Below are 16624 nucleotides of genomic sequence, written 5' to 3'. Positions count from 1 at the left end.
GTAGTGCTCAGTTATCAAGACCGATTAATAATTAAGCTTAATATCTGTATATAATGAAACCTGTGTTTGTTTTATGTGATGATGTCATCATTCACAAACTGATGAATATCAGTTGTGTGTGCTTATATGAATATTTGTGCATTTGTGTGTTTAGGTACAGAATCTAGGCTGTTATGCGGTCAGCAACCTAAAGCTGAGTGTCAGTTTACCCGCTGTAGCTGCCGCAGACAGAGCTTTTGCTTCTGTAGTGGATGTGCTCTCTCACAATGTGAGTGTTAATCTTGTGTGGGTAGTGGCAAGACATTTTCAATAGAACATTACATACATGCAGTTTAACATTTGTTTTAATGCATGCAGAGTGCAGTTATGTCTGCATTTATATGAACATATGGGGTTTTGTGTGTTTGTGTGTAGACCTCTGGTGTAAACTGCAGTATTAAGAGTGAACTAGCCCAGATGAAAGCTGCTCAGAGAGACGTGCGTCTGCTGCATCCTGACGACATGAAGAAAAATGAATTTTTAGTAAGAGATATTAACTTATTTTTATTCACCCCTAAACACCTGACATGTTATATCATCAAGTATAGGGAACCACGTGCTGGTATATGCATTAACCTGATAGTATGTTAAATATATTGTATTCATGTGTTAAATATCTCTGGGTATTAAATATGTATGTGCAGAACTGCAGCTCTTCTTGGTGTGTGGAGGTTGTGTGTCAAATCCAGCAACTGTTGAAGGGACAGACAGCCGTTATTCGCATCACTAGAAGGGTGCATGACAACTTCTTCAGACAGGTAAGGAGCACACAAACACACACACACACACACACACAAACACACACACACACACACACACACACACACACACATACACACATATACATATATAAGTATATGTATGTATGTATGTATGTATGCATAGTACAGTTGAGGTCACAAACTTACATATGCCTTGCAGAATCTGCACAAGAACAGTGGGCAGTTTAACTGCTCAGGACAAACAAGGGACTCATGAACAGCTCTCCCAAAACATAAAAACAGTCGTTGATCATCCAGCACACAGTATTAAGAATCAAGTGTATGTAAACTTTTGAAGCAGTTCATTTCTGTAAATCCAGTTATTATTGTGTCTTGTGGATGATATGTAAACATCTGTTATGTGAAAAAGCTTATTCAGGGTAGAACTAAATAAAAAAACTAAATGCTATTTTATGATCTGTCTTATTTTTAGATTTTTATGATCCCTCTTATATTCCGTAATTGTATAATATAGTTAAAATGTTTGTTTACATTAAAAAAATGTTTGTCAAAACTTGCATAGAATTCCAGTCTGGGGAGCAGAATTGTAATATTGCCTGTATTGAAGAATATACATATAATTCTGGCAAAATAAGGCACCTCAGTAGGTTGCATCTTTCTTATTCTGATCTCACCGGTGCACAAAAACTAGCTGCCCTCTGTAAAAGTTACGCTTTTCAACCAGTGGGAAAGTTTTCAGAATAGAGAATTTTACCCGTTGTGGTTTCTCTCTAACAGGACAAGCTGTTTTTTATTTAAAAAAATTTTTTTTTATTAACTTCAAGAGAAAGTAAAAAAGAGAGGTTATAAAGTAAGTAATAAAAGGAACTTACTTTGTAGATGTTCCATGATATAACATGCAACTATAAATTGAGATAAAAGTGTCTTTTCATTCTTTAATTAATAATAACATTTAATTGTTCGTCTCATGCTGTGATCTAAGAGCAATGAAACACGGTGGTAATGCATCACACCACCCAGTCATTGATTATTTTCTTATAACACCATGCCCTGTCGTGTTTTATTCCTTACAGCATGCAAACAACTTTACCAAACATAAGCCTTTGTTAAACCCTTGCAATCCCAATGTAAATGAATCATTTTGTTTGTGCTTTGTTTGTCAGGCTAAATTCAAAGCTGTGATGATAGTCAGCTCCTACCACCTGTCTGCTCAAGAGTCTAATCTGATCACACTGGGTAATGCTGGTCTTTGGAGGGAGGTAAGAGGACTGCTGGGACTCAGATACAACCAACATTATATAATATACATAGGTCATATGACACTTGCTTCTGAAGAACCGTGTGGTTTATTGTGTTATCGTGTTGTGTGTGTAGACCGTGCTGGAGGTACTTAAGGGTCGTTCAATTCCAATTTCTCTGTGGATCCTCATTGGCAGTATCATTGGAGGCCTGCTGCTGCTTGCACTTATCATTTTCATCCTTTGGAAGGTACGGACATTATACTTAGTATTTATTTTTTTATGAGATACTGATTTCTGTTTTGTGCTGATTATTGGCTAATATTCAATTCTTCAAGGCAGCCGTAACACTTACCTTTAAAGAACTTTTTATTTAAAGTACAGCTTACATACCGCTCAAACATGATGATTCCCACTCACACATAAAAGTAAACTTTATACATGAGGAACGTCTTTGGTTTACACCAGCAAACCCAAACGCAATTACATCTACATAATCAGAGGCATATGTTTCACTGAACTGGCACCATCACAAACTTTACACAATGGCTTTTCTTATTCTGCGACTCTTGATTTGCCTCTCAAATTACATTTCTGGCTGCCAACTCAAACGATCTGTTTAACAGTATAAGTGTAGGCTTAATATTGCAAATAAGGCAAACAAATACAGCATTGCAACTTGATCCCGTTTAGTACCACGGAAACGTATTAAATACAGATTTTCTACTAGAGAAGAAAATCTTCTAGAGTACTGTGGTTAAAGGCATCTTGAGATTACTCACTTCTTCTCCTATCTTCCTTCCAGCTGGGCTTTTTCACAAGGAAACAGAGAAAAGATGACGAGGACCACGAGGACTGAGTTTCACCTCAACTGAAGCACTGAGCTGATATGCCTCACATGGTGATCTAATAGTGCAGTTTAAAAATTGACTCCTTCCCTTCCTCCGGGAGTAGAACACTTACCTATTATACCTGCTCCACGTCTCTGAGAGACGCAAGTGCTAGCAACAGTATTGGATTATAGAAAGCAGAAATGCCTATTGAGCGTAAGCACTATGTGAATAAAGCAGGCAGTGAGTTGAGGCTTGGTCAGGACAGAATTTCAGCTCAGTTTAGAAGACAAATGAAAGATCTCAAGCAGGCTTCCCAGCGCACAGTAATGAATGGCCTTAATATAGCTACAGCGAGGCCCTGCTAATGTCAGGCTGTATTTGGATTGCAGAGTAGAGGAGGGTGGGGAAGAGGACAAGAGTGCAATGAAATGCTAATGCATTCAGGCATAGGCGCAAGAGGTGTAATTCAAATCAAATTCACTTTATTTATCTGCATACAAATACCAATTTTTATTCAGTCGGAGTTCATTTCTCAGGTTTGCATTTCTCATGTTTTGAGTCGAAAATTGATGTTGAATAAAGTTTTGTAAATCATTTTAAGCTGGCATTCATTGTGAATTGAGATCTCATATTTGACACCCACACGAGCGTTCATCAAATCAAGTACTTTTATTATCATTATGATCATATTGTATTTGAGTCCATATCTGCAATAAAATAATCCGTTCTCTAGCTAAAACATATGTATACGAAAGGTATTACAGACCAGCTTGATGGAAGTACTAAGCTAGTCATCCTTCTTCATAACTCAAATAATCATCTAAACAAATATGAGTAAATGTAGTAAAAATACAAAGCAAGGCCAATTGTGCATATTTGTGACTCCATTCATGCACAAACACAAACCCAACAACTTCAGGAACTAGATCGAACTAAACATCCACTACTGTATCAGCGTGAAGATGCAGCTGAGTTAATATAAGACTCTATAAGGAATATCGTCTCATCCACCTGGTTCTCGCTCGAATCCAACCTGACAGTAGACAGAGAAAAAGACAGTTTTTTAATCAAACATGATTATGGAGTGCTACTTATGTTTATTGTTCTATATTGTAAATCTATGATTGCTGATGTGGAACCCTTAATTAGAGCAGTGGTTTTCAAAGTGGGGGCGGCCAGGGGGCGCCCGGGGGGCCTCAACAATTTGGTGTGAAAAATAAATACATGATTCTCCTCTTTCTCACTCTCAGACAACCACACACACACACACACAAACACACACACACAATTCCTAATCTAATGTAATGTAAAGATGCAAGATGTAATTATTAATTAAAAAAGGGGGATATATTCAGAAGTCTGTATTTTTAATGTGTTTTAAAGACATCTTGCAAAAGGGGGGCCTCAGTCAAATGTTACTGCCATTCGGGGGCCGCGCCCTGGAAAAGTTTGGGAACCGCTGAATTAGAGCATCTTTACATACACACACATAAAATATATACACTATAATACAGTGTGTGTGTGTGTGTATATATATATATATATATATATATATATATATATATATATATATATATATATATATATATATATATATATATATATATATATAAAACACACGTTGTATATGCCTATAACATACTAGGCTGATTAGTGTAGTTTGTATGTACTCATTTAGTACTTGGCTGGGATGCTAATGATTAATCAACAATCGATGGTTGATTAAGCAAGGTCATCATTAGAGTGTGTAGTTCTGAGGTGCGTGCCGGCTCATGCGCAAAACACAAATTAAGCGAGCGTTTGGGATCCTTTTACAACACATTTACAACCCATGCTCGCTGATATGATTTCTCTTGCTCAACAGCAACTTCTGGAAGGTGATTTTTATAATGTTGGGGGCGGGACACTTCAGATTCTAAAGAGCATTTGATTGGACAGAAAATCTGACGCGAAGCTGAAGCGCAGAATGATGTCATCAAACGTTTTGATCCGTACTCGTGGTAGAGAGAGGCTGTAAATTTTTAATGCCTGTATCTTCTAATTGTGAATTCTGTCATTGTTTTGGCACACACTAGCTTATAGATAACCTTAAGGATGACATATTCATACTGAAAGCCACAAAACGCAAGTGATGATTACATGGGGACTTTAATACAGACTAGTGCTACAGTTACTTGTTGATATGATGGCGGAGAGCCTCTAGCTGCTGTCTCTCGGGTGCAGTGATCATCTCTTCCACCTCGGCCAACTGAGCCGTCTCTGCCCCGCTGGCCTGCAGGGATGCCAGGATTGCTTCTATACGCTGTGACTTCTCCAAATGACGCCTTTCAAGACAAGCAGGAAAGTCACCAAATAATCCAAAAAACAGCATAAGACAAATTCACATCACTAGTCCTACAAGGACAGAGCGCTGCACAGTGCTTTTCCTTTTTCCAAAATACCTCAACAAAATCCAGCAGAAGTACAATGAGGTGTAAGAGCAGAGAAAAATCACTAAATCATGCAGTGACTTGAACCTATAATATATCCTCTAAATTGTATTTATTATTTAGCAATTAAAAGGCAGGGAGGAACTCACTTATTTTCTTTGGTCTCAAACAGTCTCCTCTCTATCAGGTTACTCACCGCCTGTGGGTATACACAACCACACAAACATGAACACACAATCTCACATATATTCTGTCCACACCAGAACTCAGATAGCTTAGCCAATTTTTAATCAGATAAGTGTGTGTCTATAAATCTGAAAATGAATCTAGAATCTAGACGGGCTGCAGTAATAATTGTTGAAACACTCTGCTTGCACTTTGGTCCAAAATGTTATGTTTCTCTGGAAACTCATTGTACTACTCTTCTGCTATGGCTACGTCGGACTTTTGATCACACATGCTCAGAGAAGGATTTAGTTTATTTGTTTTCTGCTCAACTGTCTGCTAATTTATATTAGTAATGAAGACATTAACACTATGAAATAACATATGGAATTAATACCATGACCAAGAAAAGTGTTCTACAAATCAAGACTATTTTATATTTTAAAATTTAAAATGAAATGCTTAATCGATTATGAAAATAATCATTAGTTGCAGCCCTATATATACAGTATGACACTGTGTGTGTGTGTGTGTGGGGGGGGGTTTACCTTGTAGCAGTTCTGCAGCAGGAGTCTGGCGGTGGGCAACTGGTTAACAGTATAGAGGTAAAAAGTACGGGAAGGGGCGTGGTCTGGGGTCTTTGGGATTTCCTAGAGACACCAAACAAGACAAAAGTTCAGACAGACTTTATTTGGTCTCATTTACTTTTTTAAACTCATCACAATCATTATGTTGCTGAACATCTCGGTTGTTTGACCAGAGTGTCATGGAAGGTGTATAACAAAAAGTCATGGAAATAGTAGGGGTTTTTTCCTGAGGTACCTTTTACAAACTGCAACTTTAACCTCACTGAAAGTTTAGTGTGGGTGTGGGTGTGGTCAAGCAGCACTTGTGAATAGAAGGCTGGGTCTTGGAGAAGGAAAGGGGAATTTCACGTACAAACGTACAGTACACCTGTGTGTGATCAACAATACTCTCTTTATATGCTGTGTCTCTCACAGTGAGGCACTCTCTGCGCACAGAGAGCCAGTGGCGCAAACTGGAATAATCAATAAGTACATTTTTATACCCTTACATGACTCTTTCAACACTTGTGACTGTGTGTTACCTGTAGCTGCACCAGGTTCTCAGACAGCAGAGTGTACAGCATGTCTTTAGCCTCCTTCGCTGGAATCATGGCAAAATCCTCCACCTGCTTCTGCTCCAAGTGCTTCTTCCGTAACAACAGGCGGAAAATCCGGGCTGACCGTGAACCGAATCTGACTCCAGCATAAATGGAACAAGATCCAATTACACACAAAAAGCAGTTACATTCTAACTTTAAATGAACCAGAAGGTAAACAAGCTCACCGCTCCTGGACTACAGACTCCAGTGTAGCTCTGGCCAGGTTAGCTAACGCTCGGTGCAGATCTGAACACAAGCTCAGGCTCAATACTCATTTATTCTCTACACCACTCCAGTGTTTTATCCTTCAAATCAACTAAAAATTAAATACAATGTTTAGCCATAACAGACTGTTGCTAATTCAATTTAGTCACAGTGCAATTAAGGATACTGACAACGTACATTCCTCCTCCACTGTCACCCGTCTTACCCACGAACTCCATCTGAGAAAAACAGAAACAGGGCATAGAAACAGAGAGTGGTATGTGCTTACAAATGATTGCTGAGGTCATGCCTATAAGCATACATGTCATTTCATTTCATTTCTTTTACCGGATCATCCACCAGTAGAGTCAGGTACTGGTCCAGTATGGGTCTGGCGATGTTGTAACTGGGAGGGAGTGCTCGGAAGATCTTACAGAAAATATTTAACATGGTTTAACATTTAACACCACTAAAACAAGGCATGAGAAAGAGAAGCAGCACAATCACAATCCATGGTGTTGCATGTGTTTTACCTCGTTAGCTGAAACGGCTTGCGTGTAGGCAGCAGTAGCTGGTGTTGTCACTTCGCTCATTCTCAGCATGGTTCTGACAATCTCACTGCTGGTCTATGTGCAAGGGGGTGCAAGGGGGTGAGGAACATGGGTAAATGGTACTAGCAGGGAGGTAGGTGTTCAATAAGCCACAAGATGTGTGTTACAGTAATTTTATCACGGGTAAGTATGCCTAAAACCCCCTTACCCATGATATAATCACAGTAAATCATTTATTTTCTAAAACAGCGACAAAAACAATGTGATAAATAATCTAATTTATTATTAATAATATTTCTGATTTTTAAAAATAAAACTGCCACACAATGTAGTCAATTAACAGTAAGCTTTGCTTGCTGAGCAACACAACAGGTTTTAAGTTTAAGAAACACTCTCAACTAGCTTGGCACATGAATCTAGAAATGGTATGCACAAATCGAGGACTCGAGCATGGCTCAGCTAATCGGATTTTAGAACAGAAACCGTGACATTTTATTAAATGCAATATGACACAATGAAGGACTGCAAGCATTTGGTTGGTAGAGCTCTACCTGGTCCAGTTTGGAAGCAACAGCACTGATGATGGCCTGATGTCTGAAATGTAAGTGAAACCGCTCAAAATTCACCTGCCAGTAAATTCCCTCATCGCCACACACCTGAAGAGAGAGGAGTGACAAAGCAGAAAGTGTGTCATTGAGTAGACTTCATGAATCGCTGTGGTGATACACATTTATACACATTCTGTTTGAACAGTAGAAACATTCACCTCTGTGTTTTCCAATTTGGCTCGCTTTGCTCTTCGGTCATTTGCTTCTGCATCTCCACTTGATCGCCTGCGTTTACCCCGACCTGAGAGAGAAAACACCATCATGCATTATCTTACACTTACAGTTGCAATCAAAAGCATTCAACTCCCATTGCAAATCAGGTTTCTTGTCAAAATGTACAGACTTTCGGCTGTTAGTAATGAACAAATCAAACAAAAGCAATTGAAATAGTTCAACACAACGAATGCTTCGAGCGGTTTCTCAATAGGTCTTTTACAGTCGCTCGAGGGTTTTTCACAGCCTGCGTTCTCAGAAATCTAGTTGGAGCCGTTGATAGCTTCCTTTTTCTGCCCCGTCCAGGTATTTCATAGTTTTTCTACCCCTAGCCAGTTCAGGTATTTCATGTGTTCCAGCTCAAGCACACCTGGTGCAGCTAATGAAACCCTTGATTAGTTGCATACATCCATGGAGGCCCCACCTCACAACTTACAGAATCTGCTTCTAACATCTTGATGCTAACATCTTGGTGCCAGACACCACAGCACACGTTCAAATGTCTTGTGGAGTCCATGCCTCGGAAGGTCAGAGCTGTTTTGGAGGGACAAGGTGGACCTACACAATATTCGGCCGGCAGGTGGTTTTAATGTTATGGCTGATCTGTGTACACGTTTCCCAGAGGCTCTACACATATCTTAGATTGATAGACGCGACTAGCATACTAAGTTTTGCTAACTAACTAAAATATTGTGTACAAAAACAAAACACTCGGTTACTTCCATTTTTAACCCAATCTGTCGTCTCTGTGTATTTTTTTAGTCTAATCTGTGCATTTTATTCTCCAACCTGTTAAAGAAAAAGGTTTCGAACAACCCAGATAGTGGTAGCACACTAACTAAACCCCATAACAGAGCTTAAAAAAAGACAGATCAGATGTGCATAGGGATGGATCAGTTAATACCAACGAACATGAGATTTCCAGCTCAACAATTTCTCAGCTAGGTGACAAATTCCACAACAACAATAATAAATCAGCTGATTTCACCCATCATTCTATATTCCTCTTCTTTTTTATCATGTACCAACCACTAGCTTCACACCAAATTAAAGAGTTCAATTCAGCAAGGAAAAAAGCTAAAATTCATCACTCCTGATCCTTTTTTTCTCTTGTTATTACATTATACTGGACTCTTTCAATCCTTTCTGGTTTGTTTACTCTCTCACGTGCTCAGTCACTCTCCCTGGTTTGCTGCACAGCCTGCCTGCCACTATGTATTCAGACATCTTTTGTGCCTGAAATTGTAATGATGTATTATGTATGATGTGCGCATACAAATTTACTGCCACTTCCTGCCACAGCTCTGACTGTAAATTACCATTACTGGATTGTCACAGCAACTCACAGTAGCACAAGAACATCTTATCATAGAGTATTTTGTCTCCCCAGACTAAATAATAATAAATTTTCACTTAAAAAAAAACTCACTAGAAAAACTAAACTGATTTTAATTTACCATTTCTAACACATCCAGGGGGGAAAAACAATGAAATATTGTTTTAAAAAAATGACACATTATAAATCACCATTTTCAGACTTGCCATGCAAGTTGCCCTGGAGCCAAGTGTTTGTTTAATATTTGTCAGGGTATGAATTTTTCATCAATCAATAACACAGCATGTAAGCAATGGCCTTAAGGACCTGCATCAACATTTCATTACAGAGTGTTAGAATTTTCTAATACAAAATATGTGCAGACAAGTGGGAGACGCTCACCAGAGAGGTGGATCTGGGGGAGTTTATAACAGTCCGGATGGCTCTCTGGTTGAGCAGACTGAGGTGTTGTATTAGCGGAAGACTCTGGAGTTCCCGAGGACGATGTTGTTGTGACTGTTGCTCCCAAACTATCCACTGGAGGGCAGCGCTGAAGGAAATGAGTCTCCACCAAATTGGAGAATGCGTTAATCACCTCATTGTAGTCCATACTTTGGCCATCTGGGTGCAGAAATTCATCAAAACTACTTGAATATGCTTTCAGTATACTATTTCAAATGGTAAAGGGGTGAAACAGTATAGTATACAGTATACAGTATAGTAAATGCTCATACATGTGAAATACATGAAAGCTTCTAGGTGACTTATTCTTTTGGTAAAAGTGACACATACACCTATCAGCCATAAGATTAAAACAACCAAAGGGTGACGTGAATAACATTGATTATCTTCTTACAATGGCACCTGTCAAGGGATGGGATACTGTACATTAGGCAGTAAGTGAACAGTCAATTCTCAAAGTTGATGTGTTGGAAGTAGGAAAAATGGGCAAGTGTAAGGATCTGAGCGACTTTGATATGGGCCACATTGTGATGGCTAGACGACTGGGTCAGAGCATCAATTAATTCCCCAGATCTCAATTCAATCAAGCAGCTGTGGGATGTGCTGGACAAACAAGTCCAATCCATCGAGGCTCCACCTTGCGACTTACAGGACTTAAAGGATCTGCTGCTAACGTCTTGGTGCCAGATACCACAGCACATCTTCAGAGGTCTTGTGGAATCCGGTGTCTCGATGGGTCAGAGCTGTTATGATGGCACAAGGTGGACCTACACAATATTAGACAGGTGGTTTTAATGTTATGGCTGATCGGTGTATATTGCTATGCCATAGTCCAGGAGTGGAGTTTGCCTTTTCAGTATGTAGTTGTGAACAAGCCTGCATCGAAAAACAAAAGCTCACTTCATTTACTTAATTCAAACATCGGTTCCATGTGATCGAATTGTGTTACATTAGCACAATTTATTTTCGTACATCCAATGTGATTTGATCATGCATTTTCAAAGCCCTGAATAAAATCGAACTCTGTGTTCTCGCCTGAAATGAGGGTCGAAGCTAGATCGCTCGCATTCAGCAACGTCCACTGCACTATTCTACCGCACATTCTAACCGTGTTAATTTAATACTACAGTTATGAGATTTCATAATGTAATTTGTTTACGTTAATACCACGAGTGCTCACTCTATACGTAATTCGATCTAATAATTAGAAACCTGTTTAAATTAAGTGTAGTATAAGTAATGAAATCACGTTTGGATAAGAACTTAATATTTATATGTAAACTATATATGTAATATGTTCTCTTAAATCTGACTGACCACACCCTTTTTCCCCATTCCCTTTTTTAAAAATTTTTTTCCAGTGTGGGTTTGGCATAAGCTACAGAAATCAGATAAAGCCTACAGTGACTAAATCCACCAAATTCTAAATGAAACCATTAAATCACATAATGGTAAACAAAAAAGAAAAAAAAAAAAAAAGAAGTGCAACAATAGAATCTGTACTGTATTTAAGTTAGCACATTAATCTTGCTATCGTAGGATAGAAACAAAAGTAAAATGGCCATATAAATTATATACACAAGCGTTTCACCTACAAAGCCATTTTCCCACAGTTCATCATTGTAAACGTCTCAGAAACCTTTTTTTTTCCATATCATCATTTTGTTACTTCTGTCTCAAAATAGTCAAGTAGGTACGTTTTAAATGAAAGGATTTCATATTTTGTTAGCTACCTACAAATTCAATCACTTATATTTCTTCAAAGAACGTAAAAAAAAGCAATCCTTCATTCTGATCAATCTGGCCATTGTAATGTCTGCTACAGTTTACCGTATCAAGACTTTACGTCAAATTCACATATGACATCAGCATTTGTTTATTTATTTATTTTAAAATCACATGATACATGATGCGATCATATCACCATGTGTGATGCAAGCGTCCGGGTTCGCAGGACAGGGAACCTGATAAAACTTGCTTGTGCTGTGTTGATTTACAGAGACAGTTCCAGATGTGAGCGCTTTACTCTGGAGGAGACATCTGATTACAGATGCCACCTGGAGAAACTAAACACCATTCATACAGGGTTAGGTGACATTTCTTCAGTTCCTGCTCCAAGCTTTTGCTTATATCAAAGATTTTTAATGGACAACAGCTTCAAAAGAATTGGAGGGGATGTATCCCTAAATGTCCCCAGTATAAGTTATGTGCGATAGGGTTCTAGGTAAGTCTGCACTCTCAGTTTCCTGCTAGTTGCCTGTTTCTCCTACCACAGTAAAGTTTACATGGTTTCTCTCACTGTGCAACCAAAAACATACAACACTCCTTATTGCTAGCTGTGCGTAAAGTTAAATGCTAGCTACAGCATAGCCTGTTTTTTTCCCCTTTTTTTTTGTTATCAGGATTAATATATCGGTATAAATTACTATATTTTTAAGTTTATGGTACCCACAAATTAATAAAGTAAGGCCACAAGTTCTTATCAAGTAAATATCTTAAGTAAATTCTCAACGAGAAAATACTTTTTCACCCATTCTTGCCAAACAATTAATTAATTATTTAGTATGATGTTCCATGACATATGGTCTTAATATATTCATCTGTCGCCATGGTTTATTAAAAAACAACCACCATGTTACATCGGCAGCTCTGTACACCCGCTACATAACATCAAGAACATTATTTCACGTGTTCCACATAAGCCAATCAGATGTACAGACTGCTATGTAACAAATTTTATAATGTATTACAGTACAGATCACTCACCCTCCATATTCTGTGTCAATCTGTCTGCTACAGTCCTGACCACACTGCTCATGGTCATCTGACCCCTCTGCAGAATCTCCTCTACAACCAGCTCTCCCGTGTCTCCGTACAGACTCTTAGCCATGTAGATATAGCGCGGGTAACGGAGCATGTAGAGAACGCGCTCACAGTTAATCTGATACTCAACAGGACCAGCAGGACCCCGGCGGCCTGGACCAAACTTCGACATACCGTGCTGCACCAGAACACACAGACACTTCTTCACCTAGTAAAGAACAAGCAAGGAATACCGAGAGAAAGACTGTTAGTCTGTAAGTCAGGTGTGCTTGATCAGTAAAATGTGCAGGACTATTCCAGAAGAACCACAGTTGTCATGGAAAAAGAGCATGATTCAGAAAAGTAGAACAAATCCACATTTCTAAACAAAAGAAGAATGCAACATAATGTGTATTCTGAGAAAAATGCTAAGGTTACCAGGTCAAGGGAAGTGCTGGTTTCATGAGCCAGAGCCCGCAGATTGAGAGTGCCACTGCGCAGCAGGTGAACTCCAACTTTCTCCACCACTTCACCAAAGTGCTCTCTCAGGAGGAGACCACACAGCCGAGCCTCCTGTGCTGTCATCTGGAAGTCACAAAGAGACCTGAATGGAAACTATGTAGCACTGTGTAACACCATGTAACTGTGTGTAACTATTTGTAACTGTGTAACACTGTGTAACTGTGTGCAATTGTGTGTAACTGTGTAATACACACTGTTTTTGTGTGCAATTGTGTGTAACTGTGTAATACACATTGTGTAATTGTGTAACGCTGTTATTGTGTGCCATCGTGTGTAACTGTGTAACACTGTGCAATTATGTGCAACACTGTGTAATCGTATAACACTGTGTGCAATTGTGTTGCTGTGTAACTGTGTTTCTGTGTGCAACTGAGTAACTCTATGAAACTGTCGTGTGTAACTGTGTAAGCGCATGCAACTGAGTAACTCTATAAACCGTGTCCTGTGTAACTGTGTACGCGCGTGCAATTGAGTAACTATAAAACGGTGTCCTGTGTAACTGTGTAAGCGCGTGCAACTGAGTAACTATAAAACGGTGTCCTGTGTAACTGTGTAAGCGCGTTCAACTGAGTAACTCTATGAAACTGTGTACGCGCGTGCAACTGAGTAACTATAAAACGGTGTCCTGTGTAACTGTGTACGCGCGTGCAACTGAGTAACTATAAAACGGTGTCCTGTGTAACTGTGTAAGCGCGTTCAACTGAGTAACTCTATGAAACTGTGTAAGCGCGTGCAACTGAGTAACTATAAAACGGTGTCCTGTGTAACTGTGTAAGCGCGTGCAACTGAGTAACTATAAAACGGTGTCCTGTGTAACTGTGTAAGCGCGTTCAACTGAGTAACTCTATGAAACTGTGTAAGCGCGTGCAACTGAGTAACTATAAAACGGTGTCCTGTGTAACTGTGTAAGCGCGTGCAACTGAGTAACTATAAAACGGTGTCCTGTGTAACTGTGTAAGCGCGTGCAACTGAGTAACTATAAAACGGTGTCCTGTGTAACTGTGTAAGCGCGTGCAACTGAGTAACTATAAAACGGTGTCCTGTGTAACTGTGTAAGCGCGTGCAACTGAGTAACTATAAAACGGTGTCCTGTGTAACTGTGTAAGCGCGTGCAACTGAGTAACTATAAAACGGTGTCCTGTGTAACTGTGTAAGCGCGTGCAACTGAGTAACTCTATGAAACGGTGTCCTGTGTAACTGTGTAAGCGCGTGCAACAGAGTAACACTATGTGTAACTTCGTGTAACTCTCATTGAATGTCATCACAAATAATCAGGGGAGATATCTGATGGATAATTCCAACGTTGTGTAGTGTGGAAGAAAGCCATTATCACTTGCATTAGCCATTTACAGTGAGGGAAAAAAGTATTTGATCCCCTGCTGATTTTGTACATTTGCCCACTGACAAAGAAATGATCAGCCTATAATTTTAATGGTAGATTTATTTGAACAGTGAGAGACAGAATAACAACAAAAAAAATCCAGAAAAACGCATGTCAAAAATGTTATAAATTGATTTGCATTTTAATGAGGGAAATAAGTATTTGACCCCTCTGCAAAACATGACTTAGTACTTGGTGGCAAAACCCTTGTTGGCAATCACAGAGGTCAGACGTTTCTTGTAGTTGGCCACCAGGTTTGCACACATCTCAGGAGGGATTTTGTCCCACTCCTCTTTGCAGATCTTCTCCAAATAATTAAGGTTTCGAGGCTGACGTTTGGCAACTCGAACCTTCAGCTCCCTCAACAGATTTTCTATGGGATTAAGGTCTGGAGACTGGCTAGGCCACTCCAGGACCTTAATGTCCTTCTTCTTGAGCCACTCCTTTGTTGCCTTGGCTGTGTGTTTTGGGTCATTGTCATGCTGGAATACCCATCCACGACCCATTTTCAATGCCCTGGCTGAGGGAAGGAGGTTCTCACCCAAGATTTGACAGTACATGGCCCCTTCCATCGTCTCTTAGATGCCGTGAAGTTGTCCTGTCCCCTTAGCAGAAAAACACCACCAAAGCATAATGTTTCCACCTCCATGTTGGACGGTGGGGATGGTGTTCTTGGGGTCATAGGCAGCATTCTCCTCCTCCAAACACGGCCAGTTGAGTTGATGCCAAAGAGCTCCATTTTGGTCTCATCTGACCACAACACTTTCAACCAGTTGTCCTCTGAATCATTCAGATGTTCATTGGCAATCTTCAGACGGGCATGTATATGTGCTTTCTTGAGCAGGGGGACCTTGCGGGCGCTGCAGGATTTCAGTCCTTCACGGCGTAGTGTGTTACCAATTGTTTCCTTGGTGACTATGGTCCCAGCTGCCTTGAGATCATTGACAAGATCCTCCCGTGTAGTTCAGGGCTGATTCCTCACTGTTCTCATGATCATTGCAACTGCACGAGGTGAGATCTTGCATGGAGCCCCAGGCCGAGGGAGATTGACAGTTCTTTTGTGTTTCTTCCATTTGCAAATAATCGCACCAATGTTGTCACCTTCTCACCAAACTGCTTGGCAATGGTCTTGTAGCCCATTCCAGACTTGTGTAGGTCTACAATCTTGTCCCTGACATCCTTGGAGAGCTCTTTGGTCTTGGCCATGGTGGAGAGTTTGGAATCTGATTGATTGATTGCTTCTGTGGACAGGTGTCTTTTATACAGGTAACAAGTTGAGATTTAAAGGGAGTGCTCCTAGAGTGTGCTCCTAATCTCAGCTCGTTACCTGTATAAAAGACAACTGGGAGCCAGAAATCTTTCTGATTGAGAGGGGGTCAAATACTTATTTCCCTCATTAAAATGCAAATCAATTTATAACATTTTTGACATGCGTTTTTCTGGATTTTCTTGTTGTTATTTTGTCTCTCACTGTTCAAATAAACCTACCATTAAAATTATAGACTGATCATTTCTTTGTCAGTGGGTAAACGTACAAAATCAGCAGGGGATCAAATACTTCTTTCCCCTAACTGTAGTTCTTGCCCTGGGTGAAAAAGTGAAAAAGCAAAAAATCTGGAAGAGTGGAGTTACAAGTGCCAGACTGGATGGTTGCCTGCATGACAAGGACTGGTTAATGTAGTTAGCTGTTAGCTAACGGATGTTTACCACATTAGATGCTATCTTCCTTCGGAGGGAAAAAGAAACAGCAAATATTACGCACCTTTAAAATATTATCGACTTCGCTTCTTCGTGCTTACTGTGGAAATGAACTCATGTCAGTATGCGTTTTCGTTGGAAGTCAGCTCTCACATGGCTTTTCCCATAGACAATCCCTCAAGCAGCCAAGGCACTTCCGGTTACAGAGCACCGCCTTCTCCTATAGGCCAGTACTTGAGAAGTCAGTATTTTTTCCCGTTACGTCACAATCTAAGAA

General features: G+C 39.8%; 2 protein-coding genes across 2 annotated transcripts in view; one reads left to right on the top strand and one right to left on the bottom strand.

Moving 5' to 3' along the window:
* Positions 1–3432, top strand: part of itga10 (integrin, alpha 10) — a 40838-nt gene extending 37406 nt beyond the window's left edge. The window contains exons 26-31 of the mRNA XM_017470970.3: positions 155–268; positions 415–522; positions 684–797; positions 1925–2020; positions 2136–2249; positions 2805–3432. Coding sequence (XP_017326459.1) covers positions 155–268; positions 415–522; positions 684–797; positions 1925–2020; positions 2136–2249; positions 2805–2858 — 600 coding nt within the window. The 3' untranslated portion in view covers positions 2859–3432. The remainder of the gene's footprint in view (positions 1–154; positions 269–414; positions 523–683; positions 798–1924; positions 2021–2135; positions 2250–2804) is intronic.
* Positions 3433–3482: 50 nt separating this feature from the next.
* Positions 3483–16568, bottom strand: polr3c (polymerase (RNA) III (DNA directed) polypeptide C). Its single transcript, XM_017470978.2, has 15 exons — positions 16412–16568; positions 13185–13331; positions 12711–12975; positions 9885–10103; positions 8113–8195; positions 7898–8002; positions 7329–7421; positions 7144–7224; positions 6983–7034; positions 6777–6837; positions 6535–6685; positions 5975–6076; positions 5411–5460; positions 5007–5156; positions 3483–3865 (listed from the first exon to the last, which is right to left on the bottom strand). The coding sequence occupies exons 2-15, from the start codon at positions 13329–13331 to the stop codon at positions 3784–3786; spliced, it is 1641 nt and encodes a 546-aa protein (XP_017326467.1). The 5' UTR covers positions 16412–16568; the 3' UTR covers positions 3483–3783.
* Between the last annotated feature and the right edge of the window lie 56 nt (positions 16569–16624).

The sequence above is a fragment of the Ictalurus punctatus genome, chromosome 1 (genome assembly GCF_001660625.3).
Source record: "Ictalurus punctatus breed USDA103 chromosome 1, Coco_2.0, whole genome shotgun sequence".
NCBI classification, from domain to species: domain Eukaryota; kingdom Metazoa; phylum Chordata; class Actinopteri; order Siluriformes; family Ictaluridae; genus Ictalurus; species Ictalurus punctatus.
This window is presented reverse-complemented; position numbering and strand designations above follow the sequence as displayed.